Here is a 27,149-nt window from a genome sequence, read left to right as displayed (position 1 = left end):
GTTCAAGCAATTCTCCCGCTTCAGCCTCCTGAGTAGCTGGGATTACAGATGTGTGCCACCATACCCAGCTAATTTTTGTATTTTTAGTAGAGACGGGGTTTCACCATGTTGGCCAGGCTGGTCTCCAACTCCTGACCTCAGGTGATCCACCAGCCTTGGCCTCCCAAAGTGCTGGGATTACAGGAGTGAGCCACCACGCCAGCCCAGAAATGCTTTCTTATATGTTTCGAATCATTTTATAGGCAACTTATCTAAGCCCATCACCACTAACAGGTAAATACATACAGTTCCTGGGATGGGCATTCTAATAACCTAGTGACATAATGATAGTTATAAACTCCATATAGATTTTTAAAATTGCTTTTCAAATTCACAGTCCATTTTTTCCTGAAGCAAAACTGATGACATAGGTTTTAGGTATTTAATATTCAATAATATTTTATTTGTGATGGGAAAATTGAATTGCTATATTATGCAATTATTCTCAAATTTAATATTTCAAAACAGCTCATTTTATATAAAGCTAACATGGCAGAATGAATTATATATTAATAGCATTTATCATATTAAGTATTAGCAAAGTAAGTATTGAGCCACAGATGGCAAATGACCAAGACATTACCATAGATATTAATTCATCTTTGTTCTGGAGACTAGTGCAGTACAATTCTTTTTTTTTTTTTTTAGTGCAGTACAATTCTTAAAAGACAGTCCCTGAAATACAATCCTATAACCTCCCATCATAAACCATGATCGTAAAGGAGAACATATGTTTCCCATTAGAACAATGGAATAATTGGAAGTTCTGTTTCTGACAAAGCACTCAAAATCAACTAAATTTGAGCTAGATCAATGTGATAAAAGCCAGAAATCAATAAATATAAAGCTTTAATACTTTAAATTATAAAATTATTCTTTCAAGGTCCACAATGAGTATAAACACACTATATATAAAAACGATACAAGTCCCCCCGCCCATTGTTCTATAGACGTACACATCGAATCCCAAATTCAAATTAATTGTAGCACAAGTCTGAAGTTATAATAATGCTGCCAGTTACATTAAAAGAAAAGTTGTGTTGAAAAGTATGAATTTAGATCTCTATTAAGTGTCACAGTGCTAAAACATGGCCAAAATTATTCTACTTTATATAGTTTGCAGTGACTTCTCCCTACCACTAGATGGTACTGTCAGCTTCAGAAATCCAGGGAATAAAATGGGAGCTATCTACATAATCAGTATATATTAATCATCCTTCTTAATTATCTCAAATATCCTGTCTCAGTGTGCTCATACTTGTATTCATCAGATCATGAGTCTCAATCCTCAGCTTAACATACAGCATAACATAGTCTCAATCCTCAGCTTAACTTGGATTGTTTGAAATAGGGATGGATACCCCATTCTCCATGATGTGCTTATTTCACATTGTGTGCCTGTATCAAAATATCTCATGTACCCCATAAATACACACCTACTCTGTACTCACAAAAATTAAAAATAGATTAAGAAAAAAACCATATAGGGCCACTACAGTCTTAAAGAGAATGAAATAAATGCACTGTTAAAATCTGAAATAATGAAAGGTGGAAAAGCGTACTCAATCTTTCACAAAGGATTTTCCAATTCAATTCTAGAATTCAGTGAGGAGAAAACAGAAGAAAAGCACTACTAAGGTTTTTTCCGTCATATTTTATCACCTCAAAAAAAATTATTATTTATCCAGCATGTTTACCTTAAAGACTAGATTTTGCTAACGACTGTATTTTTAACCAACACTTTAAAGTATCTGGACTAATCTCGAGTCCAGAAGTGGAAACAATATTGTTTTGTATTATAAAAGCCAAGATCTAGAGATCAAAAAGGGCCACCAATTTTAACATGCGAATACCAATAATTAGGTAAATCTTCATAAAAGAAACAGCTTCCTAAAACAACAGTGCTCAAACCATTATAATTCTAAGCAACATATTCTCAAAAGCTAACAAAAATTTTAAAGATCTCTAATCTAAATGAAGGGATAGAACAATCGCAGATTACATCTAAGCCATTTTATATTGCTAGTAAAAGTATCAAAACCATCTCTTTGAAAAGGTTTGAAACAAGTCAGAACTCAGTATCAGAGTTTTCCCATACTTTTTACAGACCAAGTTCAACTTGGCTAACTATATATAAACATGACTAACCTGGTTTTATATAAATTTAAGTAGAAACAAACTATTAAGTAATTTTTAAAGTTTGTATTTTAAATTTGGTTACTTATTAACACATTGGCATTTTTTAAAGTACTACAGATGTGAATAAAAATATAACAGAAAGCCTGGTGATCACAAAATGTATTACTATTACCAAGCTCACATCATTTATAATATGACAGTATCAAGGATCCCATTTATCATCCTTAAAGAAACACGCAGCTAGCCGAGCACAGTGGCTCACGCCTATAATCCCAGCACTTTGGGAGGCCGAGGTGAGTGGATCACCTGAGGTCAGGAGTTCCAGACCAGCCTGGCCAACATGGTGAAATCCCATCTCTACTAAAAATACAAAAATTAACCAAGCGTAGTGGCGGGTGCTTGTAATCCCAGCTACTCAGGAGGCCGAGGCAGGAGAATCGCTTGAACCCAGGAGGCAGAGGTTGCAGTGAGCCGAGATTGCACCACTGCACTCTGGGCAACAGAGCGAGATTCCGTCTCAAAAAAAAAAAAAGAAAAAGAAAAAGAAAACAGAAAAGAAACGAGGCCGGGCGCAGTGGCTCACGCCTGTAATCCCAGCACTTTGGGAGGCCAAGGCAGGCGGATCACGAGGTCAAGAGATCAAGACCATCCTGGCTAACACGGTGAAACCCCATCTCTACTAAAAATACAAAAAATTAGCCAGGCGTGGTGGCGGGCACCTGTAGTCCCAGCTACTCGGGAGGCTGAGGCAGAGAATGATGTGAACCCGGGAGGCGGAGCTTGCAGTGAGCCAAGATCGCGCCACTGCACTCCAGCCTGGGCAACACAGCGAGACTCTGTCTCACAAAAAAAAAAAAAAACACAAAGAAATGAAACACGCAGCCACCAGCATAATTTCTTACTAAAGATAGATTTTCAGCATATACTTTACAAGGACTTTGGGGTAAAAGTTTTCTTAAAAGTTCAGATCTTGGTCGGGCACGATGGCTCACGCCTGTAATCCCAGCACTTTGGGAGGCTGAGGCAGGTGGATCACGAGGTCAAGAGTTCAAGACCAGCCTGGCCAACACAGTGAAACCCCGTCTCTATTAAAAATACAAAAATTAGCTGGGCATTGCAGTGCACGTCTGTAATCCCAGCTACTCAGGAGGCTGAGGCAGGAGAATTGCTCGAACCTGAAAGGCAGAGGTTGCAGTAAGCTGTGATCACACCACTGCACTCCAGCCTGGGCGACAGAGCAAGACTTCGTTTCAGGAAAAAAAAAAAAAAGAAGTTCAGATCTTTTTCACTATGCACATTAGTTTATCCTAACACTTTTCTCAATTCTTCTAAATGTACTGAATGTTGAGATATGTCTTATGGTTAAAATTAATATAGTATAATTCACTAATCTGTACTCAAATTTCTTCTTGAAACTGAAAAGTGGCTGAAACGTGGCTAAATGATGTACCTTCGGAGTTATGTGCAGTTTTCTTGTGTTTTCGGCAATAGACCCTATAAAAAATGAAGAAATCAAAAATTAGTAAGCAAACTAAATTAAACTCACTTTTCAAATTAAGAAAACGAGCAGTACACTTCACCCAATTCACTAGCTGGATTCAAAATATATTATTAAACTTCCTGTACTATTTCTCTAAGTATTAAATTTCTTATCAAAAACACCCTTTATGATGATGATGAAATGCTTTGAAATGGGAAAAATTTTTACAAAAGCCCAAAGAAAGTATTATTGTTAAAAAAAAAAACTTAAAGAGAAGTTAAATAATTACATGTAAATTCCTTGTGAAGGTTTCTCTCGTATTTGAGCTTTATCATGCAATGCACAGTGGTAGTGGTATGTCCTGTGACATGTTTTCACATCACAACCAATTGTTGCTCCAGGACAATGGCACAAAGAACACATCTACAGCAAAACGACAAAATAATATTATTAGTATGTGACTTTCTAAGGCTGTATATCAGATTAGAGGCATATCAATTTCTGTCAAGGAAAACAAATTGGTTATTGAAAAGTTTTGTAATTAATGCTACTTTTCTTGTTTTCTCTCCTTAGAATAACCGAATAAAATTCTTCTGGGGTATTTTTTTCCCATGTTAAACACTGACAAAATTAACAGAATGTTATTAATGTCTATTGTTTCATTATGGTCAAGAGAAAATTTGAAATACTGTAATTCAGGAATGTGAGCTGTATATAACATTATAAAAGAGACTTTTTATGTAATCCAGATCTTCCTAGGTACAAGTAACTGGAGAAAATGTCTCATACCAGAAAAAAAAAGTTTTCCTTAAAATTTCCACTTAATTGCTAGGTGCGGTGGCTCATGCCTGTAATCCCAGCACTTTAGGAGGCAGAGGCAGGCAGATCACAAGGTCAGGAGTTTGAGACCAGCCTGGCCAATATGGTGAAACCCCATCTCTACTAAAAATACAAAAAAATTAGCTGGGTGTGGTGGCGCATGCCTCTAATCCCAGCTACTTGGGAGGCTGAAGCATAACTGCTTGAACCCAGGAGGTGGAGGCTGCAGTGAGCCAAGATCGTGCCACTGCACTCCAGCCTGGGCAACAGATCGAGACTCCGTCTTAAAAAAAAAAAAAAATCCACTTAATTAATGAGACTCTGTGGGAAAAATATCTCACATAACTTACTATTTGAGAACCTGGTAAAATCCATTTAAAGTGAGGGAAGGAGACAAGGTGAAAGAATTAGGTAGTTTTTTTAATACCTTGAGCTCTGAGACTATTTTGTGATGTCAAGTTGATTATATTGTGAAAATATGCACAGTATTTCAATTTAATCTATGTCACTTACCTCTTGCACTACGAATTCAGGCAAACAAATAAAAGAACAGATTCTTTCAATGTATTTTATTATACCTTACCTTTTGAATTTAACGGATAATTCATATTGATTAACTAGCTCATGCTCTACATTTAGGAAAAAAGTTATCTTTAAAAAGTTACATAACAATGACTTTCAGTGGTTTTGATTAACATAATGTACTGTACCAAGTGAACTTTTATAATGAGGCCATTTAACTGTACATGACATGCCAAAATAGATTCACAACAAGCTAAATCTAAAAAACTGTTCATTTGCTTCTTGGTTGCTGGACACCTTGTTCTAAAGTGTTCTCATCCCTCTTTTTATTAATTTGAACATAAAGAACACTTAGCATTCCTAACTTTTGGATTACTCGGCCTCTAAGCAATATTGGTGTACCAAGAGGCTAATATAAATTCCAATAAAATTTCTTACATTTCTCTAAGCAAGTCAAACAGTAAAACTCTCATTCAGGCTATCATTTAAAAAATATTCATATGTCAGAAACAGAAACAGTCTCACTACAGCTGTTTCCCAGAAAACATGAGGGCCAGTGCCCATTATTGACACAAGAAATACCCCTTTCTTCCTTAAATAAATACAGAAACTTCAAAGTATTACTGTAAAAAGAAATACTATGCCAAATTATCAAGAGGGCAAAGCTTTTGGATGGCTTATAAATTCTTAAGAAGGTACAGCATTTGAACTGTAGCTTAATTACAAAGTTCTATTATATTAAAGAAATTCTGGAAAACAAAAAAAGCACAAAGAAAAATTTTAAATCACTCATACTCACCAAGCAGAGATGCCTCACAGTGTTACAATGCTTAGTGAAACGTAATTCTACACATACTATTTTGCAATCTATTTTTTTAACGCATCAAACATTATCCCACTTCACTAAGAACTTTAGGGAAAGTAGTTTATCTTGAAACTTACATCCAAAACAGGTTTAGATGGGTACATTTTGAAAAAAATATATTAAATTCAATTAGCGAGCAAAACTGAAAAGAGAGGTGCCATTTAAAATACTATATTGAGCTCAACATTGACAAGATACAGTTAAGATGGGCACTGTTGTATACAGTTGGAAATTGGTACATACTCTCTAGAATGCAATTTGCCTTATTCAACAAGGTTTTTAAAAAATTTGTATTCTCTAAGCCAGTAATTTTACTCTATAAACCTAGTCTAAAAAATAATCACACTCAAGCAATTAATGCACAAGCACATTCATTGTAGAATTATTTAGAACAGTCTAAAATGTAAAACCACCTATCAACAATTGAAAAATATTTAGGTCCGGGTACAGCAGCTCACGCCTGTAATCCCAGCACTTTGGGAGGCTGAGACGGGCGCATCACCTGAGGTCAGGAGTTCAAGACCAGCCTGACCAACATGGAGAAACACCATCTCAACTAAAAATACAAAACTAGCCAGGTGTGGCGGCACATGCCTGTAATCCCAGCTACTCGGGAGGCTGAGGCAGGAGAATCACTTGAACCTGGGAGGTAAAGGTTGCGGTGAGCTGAGATTGTACCATTGCACTCCAGCCTGGGCAAAAAGAGTGAAACTCCATCACAAAAAAAAAAAAAAAGAAAAAAAGAAAAAGAAAAATGTTTAAATAAATTATAGTATACACATATGAGAGAATGTTCTACAGCCACTCTTTTCAAAGAAATTGGAATGGCTCAGGAAGATCTATGTGTAATGTTAAGTTAAAAAAAATGAGGCAGGATACAAAACTATGTGAATTATGAACCCAACTATGTTTATAACATAGATTCTTTAAAACAGGTACAAGTAAAAACAGCAAAATGCTAAGTGGCTATCTCGGGGTGGCTGGTTTTCTTCATAATGCCCTGTATTTTGATTTTTCTACAATGGGCAAAAGTACTTTTATATGCAAAAATATTATTTAAAAAACAAATTAGGAAAACTCTAGTAAATGCTTTCAATACCCGTCTCTCAGTCTGGTGAGAATAAGGTGGGAACCAAAAACCCAAATATACCAAAATAGTTTTTGGCTGGTTATAAATTTAAATCTGCCCAAAGTAACTGGTTTTAAGCTGCTATGGTGAAATACATGCATTTTGCAAATAACCAGTTAACTACAGCAACTCAGGACAGATAATTTTTTTAAAGCTTACTTTATTTTTATAGTCAGTTTCACTCAAGAAAGACAAGAAAGAGGAAGACATACCAATAAAAAATATTTTCGGAGTGGAAACTTCTTTACAAGGTTAGGAGTTGGAATTTTGCTAAATTAGAATTCCCAGGACCTATTTTATGCAGCATTCACATACAAGCAGTCAAATTTCTGGCAAGGTACTAACAAAATAGCAAAAATTATCCATAATAAAGCCAAAATACAATGTTTACATTTGCTTGCTTACCTATGAATACAAAAAGGGAAAATTATCTTAGTCTACGATGCTATATTCCAACCTCTAAAATAATCCTTTTTCTCTAAACTCCTATGGGACTCAAGATATATACTGTTCATTTTGGCTCTTATCATTTTACTCCATTATATGGCTGATTATCTTTATAAATACATAAATTTTATCAATCAATTCATTCTAGACAGAATTTTTTTTTGAAGAGTAACACTGTGCCTTAAAAAGTAGTGTTCAGTAAGTATGTCATCGCAAACATACTCTATTATTGAAGATCTTAATCTTATGGCATATTTTTTCTCATTCATGTTTCTAATATCTGCAGATTTAACATAATTATCTTCAGCTACTTCTAAAAATATTTAAACATTCTGATCTATGACTGGGAATGGTGAAATTGGGGAGATCAATCCAGTTGGAGGAGCACAGAATGAACGTGGCAAGAATGTTTCAGGGAAAAGATTAGCCCCGCTAGAAACAAGGTTGAAAACTAAGATGAGATAAAAAGAAAAATTAAAGAAGCTGAGAAACCAGATAGGTGGCTAGTCCAGCTTAAAAAATGTTATAGGAAATAAAAATAAAACAAAAAGGCCTTCCCTAGAAAAAGGTGAAGTAACTGGAAAATGGGGACCCCTCTACCACAAGGCACCTGGTTGGTTATACCCTAATAATGGCTCCAGTATCTCCCTTTACACAAAACATTTGCTCTCCAATTTACCACAGTCCCTACTGGGCCTTCAGCAGAATGACTGTCAGCTGCCATGTACCATCATGCTTGCACAGTATCCATGGCTCCCTCAAACGTGGGAAAATGAAAGTTAACCTGACAGAAACATGTTTTTCAAAAACAATGGAAGACCTCTCCCCAACTCCCCGCAAAAAAGGCCTGCCCCATGTATCAGATATTCTGTTGAGGGCTAATTTCCTGCCTCCAACATAGGCATACATGTTAATTCTCAGCTTATCCTGCTTGTATCCTGATTTCAAGTTCTTGATTTAGATAGAGGTGAAAACTTCTTCATTAATAATAATTTTTCTCTTACTCCCCTATTCAGTTTGCTACCTAGTCGACCTAGTAAACCTTAATAATAATTTTTCTCTTACTCCCCTATTCAGTTTGCTACCTAGTCGACCTAGTAAACCTTAATAATTAATTACCAGCTTCAAATTAGGGATACTGGAAAAAGAGGTCCTGTCTTATTACAGATATTTGCATGGCGTCTCTATCGTATTGTTAGAAGCTACACTAACTTAAGGTTAAATTGTGCAACATAAGCAGAGTCTCAAGGAGCTGACCCACTGATGAAAGAGGAACTAAGTCATGCATGAGAGGAGACACAAGGAACTAAACGGACTGAGACTTAGCTAATGTCGGGTAGGAGCCAGAGGCTGGGGCATACCTGCTCCTCAGTCAACTTAACTAGGACAGGACAGAAATTCAGTTTGCAAAAAGAAGTCTTAAAGAGCAAAAGGAAAAATATTACTTTCTCAGTAACTATAGGGAAGTAAAATGAAAATGAGATTGCCAACTTCTACGACAAGGCTCTTGGGGGAAAAGCTGGAACCTAATGGTCAGATAGAGCCATAAGGAACTGATGATGGAAAGGCTGTCTGCAACTTAGCTTTGTCCAGCTTCATCGTCCTATATCTAATATGTCTGTCAGTAACTGACTATCAGTGTATAGATACACATTCTCACAGCCAAGCAGTTAACTGTTCTGAAGAAACCTGCTCCCAGAAAACTGCTACAAATGCACAGACAAGGCAAAGGAGGGTACAAAAAGAGGTCACGTTCTTGAGCCTGTAGGCAAAGAAAAAAAAAATGCCAAAAGCTCTTGGAGTAGGGAACGCTGTACTGAGGATATTTGCACAGGAGATACGAGCCAAAAACAAAGTGAAAGCAGCTTACTTTACGCAGGTGCTTGGCTTTTTGTTTTAATAACAGGTAATACTACCTCCAATAAAAACTAGAAAGTGACAGTACAGTTAGGGGCAAGTTTTCAGAGATGCCCCAAAAATGCTCCTTAACTCCAGCTTCATTGCTTTATTTATAGTAATACCTCACATATCCAAATAACTAGACAACAGAGTGGCTCTGAATTATCTGGTTAACTGCTGTTTTAGTTTTTATTTGTTAAATTTATGTGTTAAAAATTCCTTAAAAAGTGCCACTTCATGGGAGGGTGGAATACGAACTCATAACTGTTTCTGCTTGATCCTTTAGTTACTATTTTTTTAAAATACAGCATTTTGAAGGAGGTCTCATAAGAACACAAACTAAACACTACTTTTAAGGTTTAAATGGAAAGCCAGAAAACAGTGAAATCTGAAAGCTGTCAGTCACTGAAAAGTGACAAGTTGCTTGAAAAACAGATTAGGACCTTAAATTCCAGGTGCTTCTAAAAAATAGGGCCACTGAAAAGTACTCATTAAATTTTTACTAGATTTAACAGACTAAATCTAAGTAGTTACTGAATAGATTATTTCAGATGTCTTGGAAATTGGAGGGAAATGAACTAAGCCTTAACCTCATCTCCTGACCTTGCTCAGAATATCACATACTCCAACTCTATCTGACTTTCTGCATCATGATTGATGAGGAATATAAATTATCTTATTGGAGTTTCTGAAGTTTCTTTTTGTGTATCTGAAAGATTCAGACAGACATTTTCTGAGCTCAGATTTTTATGTCCAAGCTTTTCTCGTGTATGGGTTTTTCCAGCTGAGGGTACTCTAAACTGCTATGCCGCTTGCTATATTTAGTCTGTGAAGAACACCTCGTCCACACCTATGCTCAAATAAGTACCAAGACAGCCCCCAACACCAAGAATACATTTTGTTTATATTATTGGTTTTGGATCTCCTCCATTAGCAAAAATAAATGAGGATTTTATAATGAAATTAATTGACAGTATTCCCAGTTACCAAAAAGTATTAAATGGAGGCAAATAAAAAAATTATGCATTAAAAAAATGTATTCAGTAATAGCCAAAGACCCAATTTCCTCCATCATTATTACACTTCCAAGTTTCTCTTTGACCTTACATTCATTCTCCTTTATCACCTCAAAAGTAAAGTTCATTTTAATATAAATGACTGGTAAAATATCTGCATACATTAAAATTAATCTGCATGCCATAACTGGAGCTTTTAAAAAAAATCACATTTATATGAATACATTCACAATGCATGTACGCTTAGCTACACAGATGACAATGAGGCCACTGAATAAATCTTCAGGAAGAAAATTTACCTCTTTTCCTCCCTACAGAAGGCATCCTGTGGGCCTAATCCACGGGATTTACAAACTTTGTTTTATTTACAAAAAAACTTTTTGTAAATAAAAAGTTTAATTAAAACACAGCCATGCTCATTTCTTTGTGTATTGTCTGTGATTTCAACTGAGACAACATAGCTTACAAAACCTTAAATATTGTCTGGTCCTTCACAGAAAGTTTGCCAACCCCTGACACAAGGCAATGGTCCATAACCAGGGTTGTTCATCAAAAATCACCTGGGAGGCCAGGCACGGTGGCTCACGCCTGTAATCCCAGCACTTTGGGAGGCCGAGGCGGGTGGATCACAAGGTCAGGAGATCGAGACCATCCTGGCCAACATGGTGAAACTCCCAACCCCGTCTGTACTAAAAATACAAAAATTAGCTGGGCGTGGTGGCATGTGCCTGTAATCCCAGCTACTCGGGAGGCTGAGGCAGGAGAATCGCTTGAACCAGGGAGACGGAGGTTGCAGTGAGCCAAGATCACACAACTGCACTCCAGCCTGGCGACAGAGTGAGACTCCGTCTAAAAAAAAAAAAAAAAAAAAAATCATCTGGGAACCTTTTTCAAAAGATTGTGTCTGCAACCCAACCCTCACCCCTGCCCCTTTTCTGATTTAGTAGAGTTGGTTAGGTACCTCTGCTCTAACGATTTAGTAGCACCAATAGTCATCCAGAATCTTCAGCTTCTGTGATTGCAGAAAGCAAAGTGGCAGCATTCTATACAATGTGGGTATTCCATTTTGCCCCTACTGAACGCCAAGTAAGTCACACAATCTACTATAAATAGCACTGGCATTTAATACTTATTTAATATTTTTTGACCGCTTCTTCCTCCTTGAAATTGTTTGTCTTTGACTTCCATAGCATCACTCTCCTGGTGGAACACATTTCAACTCTCGTTTTCTATGGAGCCTTCTGACTTCTCATAATTAATTGTGATCCTCTTTCCCAGCTCTCCTGTGCCATTCTTTAAATACTTCTAAGGTTAAACCATATTTATTCATGTTTACATTCAAAGTACCTAGCATTGTGCTGGTAGAAAATGGGCACTAAAGTATTTGATAAACAGTTGAATTCTAAACTCTATACTATATGGGGCCTTGAGAAATATAATACCTAAGGAAACAACAAACACAAAACCATACTGAGGGAGTGAAGGCTGAAGAAACATGAAAACTCTCATGTTTGAGGCATACACAGCTCTCTACTCTCTGGAAAAAAATAACCAACCTCATTTTTCCCTCTAAATTACTCTCCTCCCTTTTCAAACTGCTCAAGTTGTAAACAACACTAAAATACTAATTAACCAAAAGAGAGGAATTTTGTGCTACGCCATGACTTCCCTGTTCAATTTATACCTAGCCTGTTATTAAGGCTTCACACTATTATCCAGCTGAAGCCCTTTCCATCTTCAAAGTCCACCAACAATGAGCACCCACTTATTTATTAGAACACTATTGAGCACAAAGAAGACATCAAGCACCATATTAAGAGTTTTCTATGCATTATCCCCACATCATGCTAGGCTGGGCAAAGAGAATACAGTCTTACTCTCCCAGAGTCAACAATACAGTGGAGAAAAAAGGCTTGCACATGTGTATCAAATACAACGCATATTGTGTTATGCTATATGACAGAAATGAAGTGTGAAGTTTGAGCTGGATCTCAAAAACAGACAGAACTTTTGAGAGGCAGCTAGGAGGAAAAAAGAGCCGCAAGCAGAGGTGAACATCAGTACAGGCACCGCAGCGGGGACAGAGACAGGATGCTTGGAAAACCTAGAGGAGAGAGAATGAGATAAGGATGGAAAAAGTGGGTTAAGACAAGACTTCTGAATGGCAGGCTGAGGCCTCTGGACATTATATTGTATGCAGTAAGAAATCATGAAAGGTTTCCAGTTAGGGAGTGGCATTAGCTTTTAAAAGCAGAGATCAAGTAACTACCAGTAGTATGTTGGAAGGGTGGGAGGAGCAAGACTGGACACAGGGTAGCATTAAGAAAGAAAAGGCAGGCTGGGCGCAGTGGCTCACGCCTGTAATCCCAGCACTTTGGGAGGCCGAGGCGGGCGGATCATGAGGTCAGGAGATCAAGACCATCCTGGCTAACACGGTGAAACCGCGTCTCTACTAAAAATACAAAAAATTAGCCAGGAGTGGTGGTGGGCGCCTGTAGTCCCAGCTACTCGGGAGGCTGAGGCAGGAGAATGGTGTGAACCCAGGAGGCGGAGCTTGAAGTGAGCCGAGATCGTGCCACTGTACTCCAGCCTGGGCGACAGAGCAAGACTCCGTCTCAAAAAAAAAAAAAAGAAAAAAAAAAAAGAAAAAGAAAAAGAAAGAAAGAAAGAAAGAAAGAAAAGGCAGAGATATCCCACAAATAGAATTGACGTGACTGATATGGAAGAAGGACGAGTTGATGGTAAAGGATTCAGAAGAAGAATCAGGTTTCAGGGAGTGGGCGTGGTGGGCGGGGTGGTGATGAATACTGGTTTAAGACAGGTTGAGTTTAAGATGCCTGCAGGACATCTATGTAGAGTAGACAAATATGCTGCCATTATTATACTTCATTCTCCACAGTGACTATTGTATATCACCTGTCTCCTGAAAAATCCTGCTTTTACCCTTCCCCATCCCTTCCTATCTGAGTTGAAATTCTTCTCTAATGTTGGAAGACCCTGCAATCATCCCACCTTACTCAACTGGAATGGGTCTCAAAGACCTATTCTGGTATGGCTAACCTATTAATATTTCCTAGACTCATTCCATTTTTTTAACCTTACCAGCTCTAGGAAGCAGTCTGAACTATCTCAATAGGTAAGACTCCTCCCAGACAGAAGACACCCTGTTTCTTTAAAATGCTAAGTACTCCAGTGGTACTGAGTAAATAACAAAGTGAAGACTATGTGGAAATGGTCTTTTTATTTTCAGAGGCTAAAAAGTATCTGGAGGGTAATAATCACAATATTCTTACATAGGATGTGTATAGGGTTTTTGTCCTAAAAATTAACAAGATATTACTATTTAACAGAACATATTAATAGGAGTCTGATTATGTCCTAAATTCAGTACTATTTCCATCTTTATTAGAAAACTGCTAAGCTGTAATCCTTATGTTTCTTTAAATGTGATTTTGGAGTGGGTAGCTTAAAAGATAGTCTAGCATAACCTGGTGATTAGGAGTTCTGGCTTGGGAGTCAACTGACCCTGGATTCAAATCCCAGCTCTGCCACTTACTAGCTACAGTCAGGTTACTTAACTCATCTGAGCCTCAATTTCCTCACATGTAAGGTGAGAATACTTCTCTATCTCACAACATGATTATCAGCATTAAAAAGGATCATATAATTAAAAAACTTAGCATAGTCCCTAGCACATGTTAAGTGTCTAACAAATGTTAGCTATTTCTATTTCTACTACTAGAAAAAGCAGGAAAACTGTTCAGAGCATTTCATAAGACACGAGTAAAATTTAGTGTGAAAAAAGGGAACGTTTAGGAGTGACCTGAGGACAGTCATCAAGTATATGAAGGGTTTTTTAATAATAAAAAAAAAACTTAAATATTTATTTAATGGAAGGAGACAGATCTAAAATGGCTTTAAATTAAGAGAAATACTTAATTTATACAGAAGGATGAATTTCTCAACTCTGAAGAGTGTTATATATTACTGGTCTTGTTTCAGGTTACTTGGGTAGAATTACAATTTCTTGATATATTTAAGAACAGGGCAAAAAAAAATTTTTTTTTTTGAGACAGGACCTCACTTTATCACCCAGGCTAGATGGATACAGTGGCACAATCATAGCTCACCACAGCCTCGAACTCCTGAGCTTACACAATCCTCCCACCTCAGCCTCTTGAGTAGCTAGGTCTACAGGAACACGCCACATTTCAAAATTTTTAAATTTTTTTGTAGAGATAGGGGTCTCACTTTGTTGTCCAGGCTGGTCTTCAACTCCTGGCCTCAAGCAATCCTCCCAGTCGGCCTCCCAAAGCACTAGGATTACACGTGTCAGCCAATCCTTAGGCCAAAAATCTTATCTTGAGTGGCTTGTAGGAAATCTTGCATAGGGGTAAGACAGGTGAACTAAATGGCCTTCTGAACTCTTTCTCTTCTTGTAATCTGTGATATAATCTGACACCGGTACCAATTAGAATAATAGCTATCTGCAGAGGCAGGCGGATCACCTGAGGTCAGGAGTTTGAGACCAGCCTGGCCAACGTGGTGAAACCCTGTCTCTACTAAAAATACAAAAAATTAGCTGGGCGTGGTGGTGGGCGCCTATAATCGCAGCCAATGGGGAGGCTGAGGCAGGGGAATTGCTTGAACCTGGGAGGCGGAGTTGCAGTGAGCCGAGATCACGTCACTGCACTCCAGCCTGGGCAACAAGAGGGAAACTCCATCTTAAAAAAAAAAAAGAAGAAGAATAGCTATCCAATGTAGATAGTAGATACCCTTAGTAATCTCACCAGCTAGCTTCATCCAGAAACGGTAAATTCTTCAAATATCCTTCTTTCAAGTATCTCCTTAAATTCAAAAAAGCAGTGCTAACTCATAATTTTACTTGGAAATTTGCATTTCTTGGCTAGATGACTGGAGTTAAGTAAGAATAGATGGTACAGATGTGGTATCTCCATATGGCTTCAGTAGAAACTGGAAATCATACTGGAAAAATATATATCTGTCTAAACTGCAAAAACAGGGCATCAAATCATAAAAGCCTTAGTACTCTGGCAAATTTTTCCTGGTCCATCTTGGTGCTATATAATTAAAGACCGTGTAAAGGAGATGAAAATGTTCATGCAGAATGGCTTTCCTCCTTTGATCCTTGTGGCTGACATGAACCTTGGAAAATTGCCTGTGGCAGCAAGAACATAAAAACCAAACACTCACACCTCCTGCTCTACTGAGCCCTCTCATCCTCAACTCTGACCCACCTGGCTGTTGATACGTACACTTTAACCTCAAGCCCTAGCCTCCTTATCTCTCTGTTCTTTTCTTTGGGGCAAGCGAGCAACTTTGGAGTCAACACCAGGTACAGATTGAAATTTGTCTTGAAAGCACTCAGGGTTCAGTACTCCAGTTTTCGATGATTTTGAATGAGTGTTCATGACCTACTTTTCACCTAGAAATCCAGATGAACAGGAGCCAAAGCAAACAGGCTCACGGGATAAAATGCCTTAAAAAGTCAATTAGGGGCCAGGCATGGTGGCGCACGCCTGTAATCCCAGCACTTTGGGAGGCCGAGGCTGGTAGATCACCTGAGGTCAGGAGTTTGCGACCAGCCTAACATGGTGAAACCCCGTCTCTACTAAATACAAAAAAATTAGCTGGGCATGGTGGCGCATGCCTGTAATCTGAGCTACTTCGGAGGCTGAGACAGGAAAATCGCTTGTACCTAGGAGGCGGAGGTTGCAGTGAGCCGAGATCGCGCCATTGCACTCCAGCCTGGGCAACAAGAGCGAAACTCCATCTCAAAAAAAAAAAATGTCAATTAGGGAAGCTGATTACCTAGTTTATATGCAGTTTATCTAGTTACATTAAGCTCTTCACTCTTTTTTCCCCCCTCCTATTTGATTCATAGCCCTTTTATTGCTTAGACAAATTGACACAGGGAATAGTAGAGAATCAAACTTAAATCTAGAATTTTGGTTACCTGATAGCACATCATGTAAAAATGATATAATGAAAGAAGCAAAACTGAAGGCTAAAAGGAGTTTCAAAAATTATTTCAAACCTAAACGTACGTTACATTCCTATCCCCTATATAAGTTGTTTAAACTGACATTCTAAGGGAAGGAAACGGAGCAAAAGTTCTTCCCTTCTGCCACTATTCCTCAGTGCTCACACCTGGAATCCCCGCACTTTGGGAGGCCGAGGCGGACAGATGGTCTCAAGTGAGGAATTCAAGACCAGCCTGGCCAATGTGGCAAAACCCTGTCTCTACTAAAAATAAAAAAAAAAATTAAAAATTAGCCAGGCATGGTGGCACACACCTGTAGTCCCAGCTACTCGGGAGGCTGAGGCAGGAGAATTGCTTGAACCCAGTGGAGGCTGCAGTGAGCCGAGATCGCACCACTGCACTCCAGCCTGGGCAACAGAGCAAGACTCCATCTCAAAAACAAAAACAAACAAAAACAATAAGTGGTGGCTACTATTTATCAAGTCCTAACCATGTGCCCAGCACCACCTTAAATCCTATATACTTCCTCTTTTAATTCTGGCAATAATTCTGGGAGGCAAGTACTGTCATTATCTATCCCCTTTTGCAGGTGAGGAAAACATGGCCTGGAGAAGTAAATAACTTAATCAGGATCACCTAGCTAGTAAATGACAGAGCTGGGATTCAAACTCAAGTCTGTTACTAAAGCTTGTGTTCTCAATTCCCAGTATTGTTCCATTCCCTAGATCAAGGGAGAACAAATTTCGTTATTTGTAACACACTACATTTGGGGAAAAAATTATCTCCCTACACTATAACACTAAAAATTAATCAAAACAATTTATAATAGTAAAACTCATACAAAGCTCTGATGCTTTAACAAATAGGTCCAAGGCCGGGCGCGGTGGCTCACACCTGTAATCCCAGAACTTTGGGAGGCCGAGGCAGGTAGATCACGAGGTCAGGAGATTGAGACCAAGGTGAAACCCCGTCTCTACTAAAAATAAAAAAAATTAGCCGGGCACAGTGGTGGGCGCCTGTAGTCCCAGCTACTTGGGAGGCTGAGGCAGGAGAATGGTGTGAACCTGGGAGGTGGAGCTTGCAGTGAGCCGAGATCATGCCACTGCACTCCAGCCTGGGCGACAGAGCGAGACTCTGTCAAAAAAAAAAAAAAAAGGTCCAAATAAATTGAATCTCCACTGAACTTGGCAATATTGACAGATGTATGCTGTTGCTTCACGTAGTGTAACACTAGGCATTGCATTTGTTAATAATGTTTCAACATTAGGGACCAAAACTGCTTTTGTTCTGACTATACAAGCTGTGTCAAGTGACAAAATGCTAACAAGTCAGGATACAGAAATATTTTCCAGGGATAGTCATAATGTCAAGCAATAAATAAAGGGGTAATAAGGTTTACAGCACAATCACTTTCAAGTAAGTATCATTCTTTTTTATATCTGCATTTATTTTAAGGACTAGGAAATAAAAACATAGTGCTATGGTTCTCAGAAATCAGCACAGTAACGTGAAGAAACCTAAAACCACCAAATAAAATTCACATTTGAAAAACAGGGCTTTCTAGGCTGGGCGTGGTGGCTCACACCTGTAATCCCAGCACTTTGGGAGGCCAAACTGGGCAAATCACCTGAGGTCTGGAGTTCAAGACCAGCCTGACCAACATGGTGAAACACCGTCTCTACTAAAAATACAAAATTCGCCAGACATGGTGGCGCATGCCTGTAATCCCAGCTACTTGGGAGGCTGAGGCAGAAGAATCACTTGAACCCAGTAGAGAGAGGTTACCGTGAGCTGAGACTGCGCCACTGCACTCCAGCCTGGGCAACGAGAGTGAAACTCTGTCTCAAAAAAAAAAAAAAAAAGAAAAGAAAAAGGAAAAAAAAACCCCAGAGCTTTCTATTAATATCTACAGTTTTGGGGATGGGGAAGATAAACATTTTCACAGTTAAGGTCTCACTACAACAGAAATGGTTTGACCTCTGAATTCTCATTTGTACTAACACTGATACTAGGATTTGAGACTATCCTAAAGCAAATCCCAAATGTCATTTTTGAGCCCATATTTCTTCATATTGCTTTTTATGTAAAACGATTAATAGAAGACTACTTTTCAAAACATATTATTCCTGATCATCAAAATGATAGCCCCCCTCTTCCCATTACCATTTCATCCAAAAACTACCATCTCAGAGTCTTTGTGAAATAAGAGGTTATTTAGTAACTACAAACACAGTTATATGTTTGGCAAAACGCATCTTTTAAAAAATGAAACTGGATAGCAAAGCTATTAAAGGTGCATTTATGGACGTAATTTTAATAAAGTGTTCAAATGAGAAAAATAAAAATAAATCTTCCCATTAATTGTTTCAAAGTAGCCGGGCACAGTGGCTCACGCCTGTAATCCCAGCTCTCAGGGAGGCAGAGGCGGGAAGACAGCTTGAGCCCAGGAGTTCGAGACCTGCCTGGGCAATATAGCGAGATCCCATTCTCCACAAAAAGGAAGGAAACAAAAAAGACAAAAAATAATCGTTTCAAAGTAAACCATAATGTGTCATAAGTACCAACTGAGATGACATTACTATTCCAACAGAGCAATGTAATATCTTACTAATATGGTTATTGGTAGTGAAGACAACTACAGGAACATTACTCTAACGCAGCTTCAGAAAAGCTCCTGTGAAATTCACTGAAAGTTATCCAAAGTCATAAATGTTGTGTTATACAGCTGAACTACAGTAAAATACTTTGTTCAGCAAGTGCTAACATTTTCCTTTTGAGAGGCTACTGTCATGTTCATTTGTAATGACCATAACTTTATGATGGAGATAAAAACATATCAGAATTATGAAAAATAAACTTGAATGAAGACTTTAACACAATATATACTCAAATTAACCAAACCGTTTGTTTTCTAAGTAAACAGCCTCCAAAAAGATTTTAATTCTCTTTGAAAAGCAAAAAAAATTGAATAGTATAAATATTGACTCATTCCTTTTTGTTGAGTGGTAAATAAGATAAACCCGGCCTTGGATTTTGCTGGCTCAGAAAAAAAAAAAGAAAAGAAAAAAAAAAAGGCTGCAATTTAAAATTATACTCAGTTAATAATGCAATACACTCTAAAATAAGCAATTTCCTCTTTAATGAGTTTAAATAATTTTTATTCTCAAGAGGCAGAAATACCAACTTACCAGCTTCGTGCCTCTTTTAATTTCCTTTTGGACATCTTCAATAGAAAATCCACCAAGACTTTCATTATCAGAGTGTGATGATACCAAAGCAGATGAAAAGAGCTATAAATTACATTTAAAAAAAATTAAGGTTCATATATAAATTAATTACAGTAAAACAGTAAATAAGATGTCAAATTTAAATGGTAATTTTCTAGTAAAAATGGCATAGCATTAGTGATAAACCATTTCTTAAAATTTAACTGAGTTTTTTTTGGTTTTTGTTTTTTTTTTAGTATTCAGGAACATTCATGTGTTATTAAGAGTCTCATGAATCGTTTCAAGGTCTCTGTTGCTGCCGGTATACTTACCATGCACTTATGGTGCGCTGCCACCTTCTGGTTTTCAGATATTAGTAACTGTCCACATTCCTTGTCTCTATTTGACTTACAAAAGCCACATTTGCGCTGTCTTGTAGGCCCTTTTTTCTGTTCAACTGAGCTTGACATGATTTTTAAATTGCCTTTAGAATGCCACTTTAAGCCTCAAGAAATGCTACAGAGAATAAGAAGGGCGACAATGTTAATTTTATTTTAAAATCAGTTTATACATATTCATGAAAGTTGTTAAAAATTTGACCTAGGTTTTAATATACACATTTTTAAATGTTTATTTAGTATAGACAAATTAAACCACTCTAAGCCCCAAGAAATGCTACAGAGAATAAGAAGGGTAACAAAGTTCATTTTGTTTTAAAATCAGTTTATACATACTCATGTAAGTTGTTTGTTTGACATAGGTTTTAATATATACATTTTTAAATGGTTATTTAGTATACATAAATTAACATTAAAACCTAAGATGCCTCCGTAATAAATACAGATAGATAGATAACAGACAGCTAAATGAAGTTTAGAGTAATTGAGAAAAATCAAACTGCTTCCAAATTGGAGGATATGTGAAATAATTGACACTAGTTCTGTGTGGAGAAAAATGTACAATGTATAATATTAAATGATCCCCTGCTGGCATAATTAATGTAAAATATTTTCATGTGTAACTAGGTGCCCTTTCAAGGCGATAAAGAATTATACCTCTTAAGAACACGGTAAAAGCTACTAAGGAAACTTCAGAATACTCCGTGGGAACAGAATTCTGTAATTGAACAATTTCTTAAAGTTCACATATTGATAAAACAATAAAAGTAAAACGAATTTACCTAACTATGACTTTGGTGCACTTTAAAAATTATTTCTGAGTTTAAAAAAATCAGGAATATGTCTTTAATAAATTAATTTTTGCTATTCTATTCCATTTTCAAGTAAATAAAAAGTTAGGCTTCTGACAGTCTATTTAAAAATGCAGACTTTAAGACCCAATTATTTATAAAACAACCATATTATATGACTAAGATTTACTCCAAGCCTGCTTATCAATTAAAGTCACAAACTGATAGTGGTCTTCTAAATGTAGTAACTTCCGTACTTAAATTAGTAATATTGTGTAAAGGAAGAAATTTTTTTCTGAATGAGCCTTAAATTTGGTCACATTTTAATTATAGGTAGTACAGTGTAGTCAAAAAAAGGGAAGGAAAGCTCTAACATGAAAGGTTTCAGATTTAGATCATCAATCTTAATATGGATTCTTCAGAAGAAATTTAAAACCAGTTACTTGATTTGTACAGTTTTCCCAAATCAACAGGACTAAGCAGTTCAAGATCCAGGTTGCCACAACACACGTCACAATCAAGAAAAATCTCAAACTTTTGTCTTAAAATTAATTTACTAAATTCTTTCAATTTGTCTATACATTTGAACAGTTTCATAATACTATGTTGAAAAAAAATTGTCTAACACTACATTGCAGCTGAGAAGCATTCGTTCACCAACAAGAACAGTAGCAGCTGTATGCTAGGAAGGTAATATCTACAAACTATTCAGTGCTTTTCAATACAAAATTCAGATACTTAATCAAAATTTCACCTGAAGCCACAAAGAAAACATGTCTTCTCATCCATTTATGTCTAGAATTTTCTTTTTAACACAACTTCAAAGGCCCTGACAGTCTCTGCTTTGATAGGTTTAACAAACTCTTAATGCTATCTATAATTTTAAATCTCAGTCGTCCAAATGACAACGGATACTTTACCATAGTACTGTATTCATAGCACTGGCTATAAACCGTGAAACTGATTGAAAACAGGCAGCAAATACTTTTAGGATTAAAGAAAAAAAAAGGACATAACAGAGAAACAAAAGAAACAAAAGGGAAGTGTGTTTGCATTTGCTCAGGCAAGTATCTGTGTTCGGTTGCTTTATCAAGAGTATACCTGCCCAAATTTTTAGAATTAACTATGCAAAATACCAAAATTCATAAATAGCATCAGAATTTGCTATTATATTTTGAGTTCTAAATTAGTTTCTTTACTACTATGCAATGAATAGTACGCAGTCTGAAATCACCATAATAATGTATTCAGCATTACTCCCGGTCATCCTGGCCAGTTGAAAGGATGGCACAGTATAAATCAAATCCCGTACAGACATCTTTAATGTGTAATTTCCATACAATCCTAGCACTGGCTATAAAGCTGGCTTAAGATAAAGAAAATTTCTAGAATGGAAAAAATCACTTCGTATTCTTAAAATTAATTCCGAAATGGCATCCCCAAAATTCTGTCTATATTTAATTCTGCCTCTTCCAATTTATAAACAGGCTAATTTCTCATCCTAATTTTGAGAACCTGCTTTTCTAGATATCAAAGACCCCAAAAATCTAAAAGAGAAAAAAGGTACACTTTATTTTGCATTAAAAAATATTCTAGTGTATTTTTTCTGTAATCAGCTTAAATTTAATTTGTAAAGTAAGAAGAGCCACAAAAAAAGTGCACCAAACCAATTAAAAACTTTCCCCAATGTGCAATGACTAAATGGATTTTTCCACTAAAATTCAAATAATACATCTGCGCATATCTTGGTAATTTTTTTAGTCTCCTTGTAAAACATGAAGTGGAGAACATCATGGAAACAATGACTCCTAGCAAAAATGTCTTTATCATAAAAGTACAGATTTTTATCTAATGTTGTCACATTTGTGGTCTCTACTTAAGCAGAATAAGGGCATTCCAAGGACCAATACTAAGGGGTTCATAATGATCCACAGCTATATGGCATTTTAATTTTAGTCTAAAAGGTTTTTCAGGCCATGCGGAGATCAAAGTTTGATGCTTTCACGCAACAATGAAGCCTTTTCTTTAAAAGAAACATCGCATTATGGAAAATACTACAAAGCAGAAATAAAGAGGCAACAATAACAGCGTGAAATACATAATTTAAATGCCTGGAAAAAAAATAAAAGCTAGATTAGTTAAGCTGAAGCAATCAATGCATTTCTGATTTTCCAAGATGCTGCGAAGCACCAAGGTAGAAATAACCTGAAACATCAGAGAGAGCATTCAAGAACCAACTCCAGAGCTCATCAATGCCTGGTATCTGAAAAGGCATTTTCACAGAAAAACAAACAAAACAACAAAAACTGCAGTTCCGGAAGATGAAAACATTCCACGCGAAAGCAAGCTGAAATATACAAATCAAAATAGATAACAAACGTGATTCCCCAAAGAAGCAGTATTTCTAACAGGAAAGTTACAGTGGACAGAAATAAACGAATAAGATGTACCGGAAGGGCACCTGAATTTGGTTGCACGATATTATTACATGCTTCGCACTGCTTTTTGCGGTTATTCAAAAGGAAACTAAAGGAATTTTCCAGTTGTTTCAAACCCAAGGGTAGAGGAAGAATTTGAACAGTATAAATAAGACCTGACATTAGGTAGTAAGGCGATGAAAATAAAAGATTTTCTAAAAACAAAAGATTTTTTAACTTCCACGCAGAATATCAAAACGAATGGAAATTGGAAAAGAATACCGTGGTGTTCATCCATATAATGAAAGACGGTACACATAAAGTACCGGATCCTCTCCGTTATTTATTCCCCCAATACACACTAGACTCCCAAGATCTCCCTCTAATCAAGCGCTAAAGTCACAAAACTATCTTCCTCTAAAACACTTCAGCAGGTTCCTTTCCGTCGTAAAGTCAGGGTCCCCTAATCGTCCTTTTCCAATCCTCCCGAATCTAGGAAAATATCATCCTACCACTTTCTTTATGCCCCCTCCCCCAAGAGTTAGCCCTCTCACAGTCTTCGTTGTAAGCTTCCCCTTATACCTCAGTTTCACCCCTAATTCCCCCCACCCCGGAGTTTTTCCTCATTCCGTAAGGCTCTCTCTCTTGCCATCCTAACAATTCTTCCTCTTACTCTTCCCAAACTGGGAGTCTCCCTCCTTCCCAAATATGTTCTAAGCAATGGCAAAAACTAAAAATTCCCAGTTTTTTCCCTCCTCAAATGTTGCGCCCCCTCCCCCGAAGTCTAGGCGTAAGCCTAACCTCTCCTTCTGCACCTCCAAAGCACTTTCTCAGCAGCCTCTCCGCCAAGCGCCTACAATGAGCGGCGCTTCTGGGGTCCCTGACAATAAAGCGAGACCACCAAGAGTCCCCTTTAACAACGGGCAGGGGCGGCGGCCTGGCCACCGCCATCCTCCTTGTCTTCTCCCGCCGGGGAGAGAATGGGGGGCCCCAGGGTTCCGTGGGGACTCACCGGCAGGGCCCAGAGGCGGACTGCAGGAGAGAAGCGCCAATGAGGGTAAAGAGAAAGAAGTCGGTCTCGGTTCTCCAGCAGTGCCTGAGAGCGGGGCTCTGTCGCCGGAGGTTGTTTCCTTTCATTCGAGGAGAGACGGGCTCGCGGAGCGCCCTTACGTCGCCCCCCTCGCACGCACACGACCCACAGAGCGTTGATACGTCCCGAGCGCGCCGCGGGCCCTGATTGGCCGCAGAGAGGGGGCAGCTGAAGCCGCAGAGCCACAGCGCATGTGCAGAAACCACCCCCTGTACGACTGAAGGCGGCAGGCCCCGCCTCCTGTTCGCGCGCGGACCTTCTATTCTCCGCTCCGCCGCTCCGCCGAGTGTTTGGGGGCAGGATCAGAGGAGATAGAGAAAGAGATTCAAAGATATCGCTGTGGGCTGGGCGGAGAAGGGGCAGGATTGGGACGGAAACCGTTGGACAGGGGCCCTGGGTAACCAGTTCACAACAGTGATTCACGTAGACAGGCCTTATCCCTTGCACTTGTTCGCCGAGGCCTTTTCACATCCATTATTTCATTGTACTCTCATGGCATCTCTTTGAGGTCCTCCGTTCGTTTTATTGCCAGGAATGACTGAGAAGCTTGTAGTGGAGTCACCCTGCCTGCATTTCAATCCTTGGGCGAATCGTTTTAACCTCTATACCTTTTTTTTTTTTGGTCTTTAAAATGGGGATAAAAATAGTGCCTCACGGGTTTGTGGTAAGGAAGAAATGAAATAATGCAACTAAAGCGTGTTATTAGCATCCCTGGCATATAACAGACTCTCCATAAATGCTGGGATTATCACAATCAGAAAAGATAGGGTGATTTTCTTTATAATCTATACATGTAAACCGACACCTAGACGAGTGCTTTCCTCTTTGGTGTATTGGAGCCATGCTTGGGTTTGAACTCCAGCTCCGCCACTTCTAGCTCTATGACCTTGATCGCTTTCTATTACCTCTCAGTCCCTCAGTTTCATCCTGTCCAAAATGGAGATCATAATAGTATTCGTCTCAAAAGGTAGTTGTGAGAAATGAGATAGTATATGTAAATCACACAGAATAATGCCTAGGCACATAGTATGCCCTATGTAAGGGTTAGCTTTTGTTATTTTCTATGGGCTTCACAGACTTTAACAAAAAAAAAAAGCCTTAAACCAGTGAAAATTTAAAGATGCTCTTCAAGAGCCATTTTTCCTGTAGTGGCGGTGGATTTCCACGGTCTTGATCCAATGCTGTTTCTATACTGTTTCGTCAATCTTTTTACTTTTCTCTGCAATGTCAACTTTAAAGTGTAAGTTCCCAAGCAAACAGTGACCATGGTGGTGTGACGTTGAACTCTTCAAATAGATACCTAATAAGGGTGGACAAATCAGCCATTTAGCTGCAAGGAACCCTTAGCCCTTTAACCCAAGGCCCTATGCTGTGAAAGGGAGTGGCTAAAGATTTGCATAAGAAGATCCAGAATGTGTATTCCAAACATTTATGGTGTATATGAAGACAGGTTCCCCAGCATCATTTTCTACCAGCTTTACACACTTACTGATGCCAGGATGAGACAGATGATTGTGTAACTGACAAAATGCAATGCCTATGCAGTATGCCATCTTTTTAAGTTTCCCCCCAAATCCCCACATTTTGCTATCTTTTATTCATTATTTCATCCATGCATTCATTTCAACAAACTTTGATTCAATAAACACTTGCAAAACTATTAAGTTCCAAACACAATGGAGACCTAGATCAATACAACTCAATCCCTGCCCTTGAGCTCATGGTCAAAAAGAAGAGACGGCAAGCAAACATACACAGTATGATGTGATAAATGCTGTATTACAGACTATGGCTGGTACAGACATCTTCTGCCTATTATGTACAAAGCACTATGCTGAGGTACGACACAACAGTAACTAAGACACAGCCCTTGCCTTCAATTGTTTACAGTCTACCAAGAAAAAGATAGTTACAATAGGAGATAAAGTGCACTGAGTGCCTTAAAAGGTGGAAAGGAAGTGCAGAGAGAGTTCAGGAGAGGGAGATATCAGCGGCTCCAGTTACTTCCAGGCCCCAAGTCTGGTAGCCAGCCCCAATTAGCATGGCTGATAGATGTAGCCTGTTATTTCAAGGCCTACAGAAAGGAATTGGATTGTGATAACATGCCCTTAATGCCTGGGGATATAGCATGAGATCTAGTCATCTCTTACTGATTCACCAATACACTCTCACCAACACTCTTCCAGTTTTTTTCTTCAAGCTCCAGATCTCACTTTTTCCACCTCATTCTCAGCAAAGGCATTAACTTTATGACTTAATTTAGCAAAGGGCCATCTGAGCTAAGCTACTCTATCTTATACACCTACCCTCTCATGCTGCCTTCAAGACTCAGAGAAAGAGCTGTCCCTCTTGCTTTCTAAAGCTTTTCAAAGCTGTGCTTTTAATTACATCTTTTCCATGCTCTGGAGGATCTGATTCCCTGCTTATTACCTGCTCCAGCAGCATCTACTGCCCTGCTCTCATTTGCCTTCAAACTATGGGATTCATCTTCTTTCACTGCCAGACTGCAGTTGCTCCTTTGCCTCCAATTGCTCTCCAATCATTCATTCAGCAGGCATTTACAGACATCTTCTGTATGCCAGGTATTATGCCAGACCCTGGAGATTTGAAAAGGAACAAGATATGGCTTCTTATCAAAACACCAAATTGTATACATTAAATATGTACAATTCTTATTTGTCCATTAGATCTCAATAAAGCTGGTTGGGGATGGAGAAAGAGATGAAAAAAAAAGGCACAGCTTCTGCCTTCAATAAATTCTCAGTCTAATCAAGAAGAAAAACAGGTGAGCAGAATTTTAGTATAATAGGTGAACTGCTATAATAGAATTATCTACCACAGGGATTGGTGGACTCAGTCCAAGAAATACATCACTGGGAGGCAATGTT

The 27,149-nt window shown here is 38.1% G+C and overlaps 1 protein-coding gene across 7 annotated transcripts in view; it reads right to left on the bottom strand.

Moving 5' to 3' along the window:
* PHF6 (PHD finger protein 6) overlaps positions 1–24,414 on the bottom strand; it is a 55,619-nt gene extending 31,205 nt beyond the window's left edge. Inside the window, exons 1-5 of one of the 7 annotated variants that reach the window (XM_003317700.6) lie at positions 24,184–24,414; positions 19,898–20,081; positions 19,548–19,649; positions 3,948–4,081; positions 3,629–3,672 (exon numbers count right to left, since the gene is read on the bottom strand). In XM_003317700.6, coding sequence (XP_003317748.1) covers positions 3,629–3,672; positions 3,948–4,081; positions 19,548–19,649; positions 19,898–20,035 — 418 coding nt within the window. In that variant the 5' untranslated portion in view covers positions 20,036–20,081; positions 24,184–24,414. Of the gene's footprint in view, positions 1–3,628; positions 3,673–3,947; positions 4,082–19,547; positions 19,650–19,897; positions 20,082–23,972 lie in introns of all 7 variants that reach the window. The other 6 variants (XM_009439653.5, XM_003317702.6, XM_063804308.1 and 3 more) reach the window with 6 other exon arrangements.
* Between the last annotated feature and the right edge of the window lie 2,735 nt (positions 24,415–27,149).

This window comes from Pan troglodytes, chromosome X, assembly GCF_028858775.2.
Source record: "Pan troglodytes isolate AG18354 chromosome X, NHGRI_mPanTro3-v2.0_pri, whole genome shotgun sequence".
Taxonomy (NCBI): domain Eukaryota; kingdom Metazoa; phylum Chordata; class Mammalia; order Primates; family Hominidae; genus Pan; species Pan troglodytes.
The sequence above is the reverse complement of the archived record's forward strand: the minus strand, read 5'-3'. Positions and strand labels throughout refer to the sequence as shown.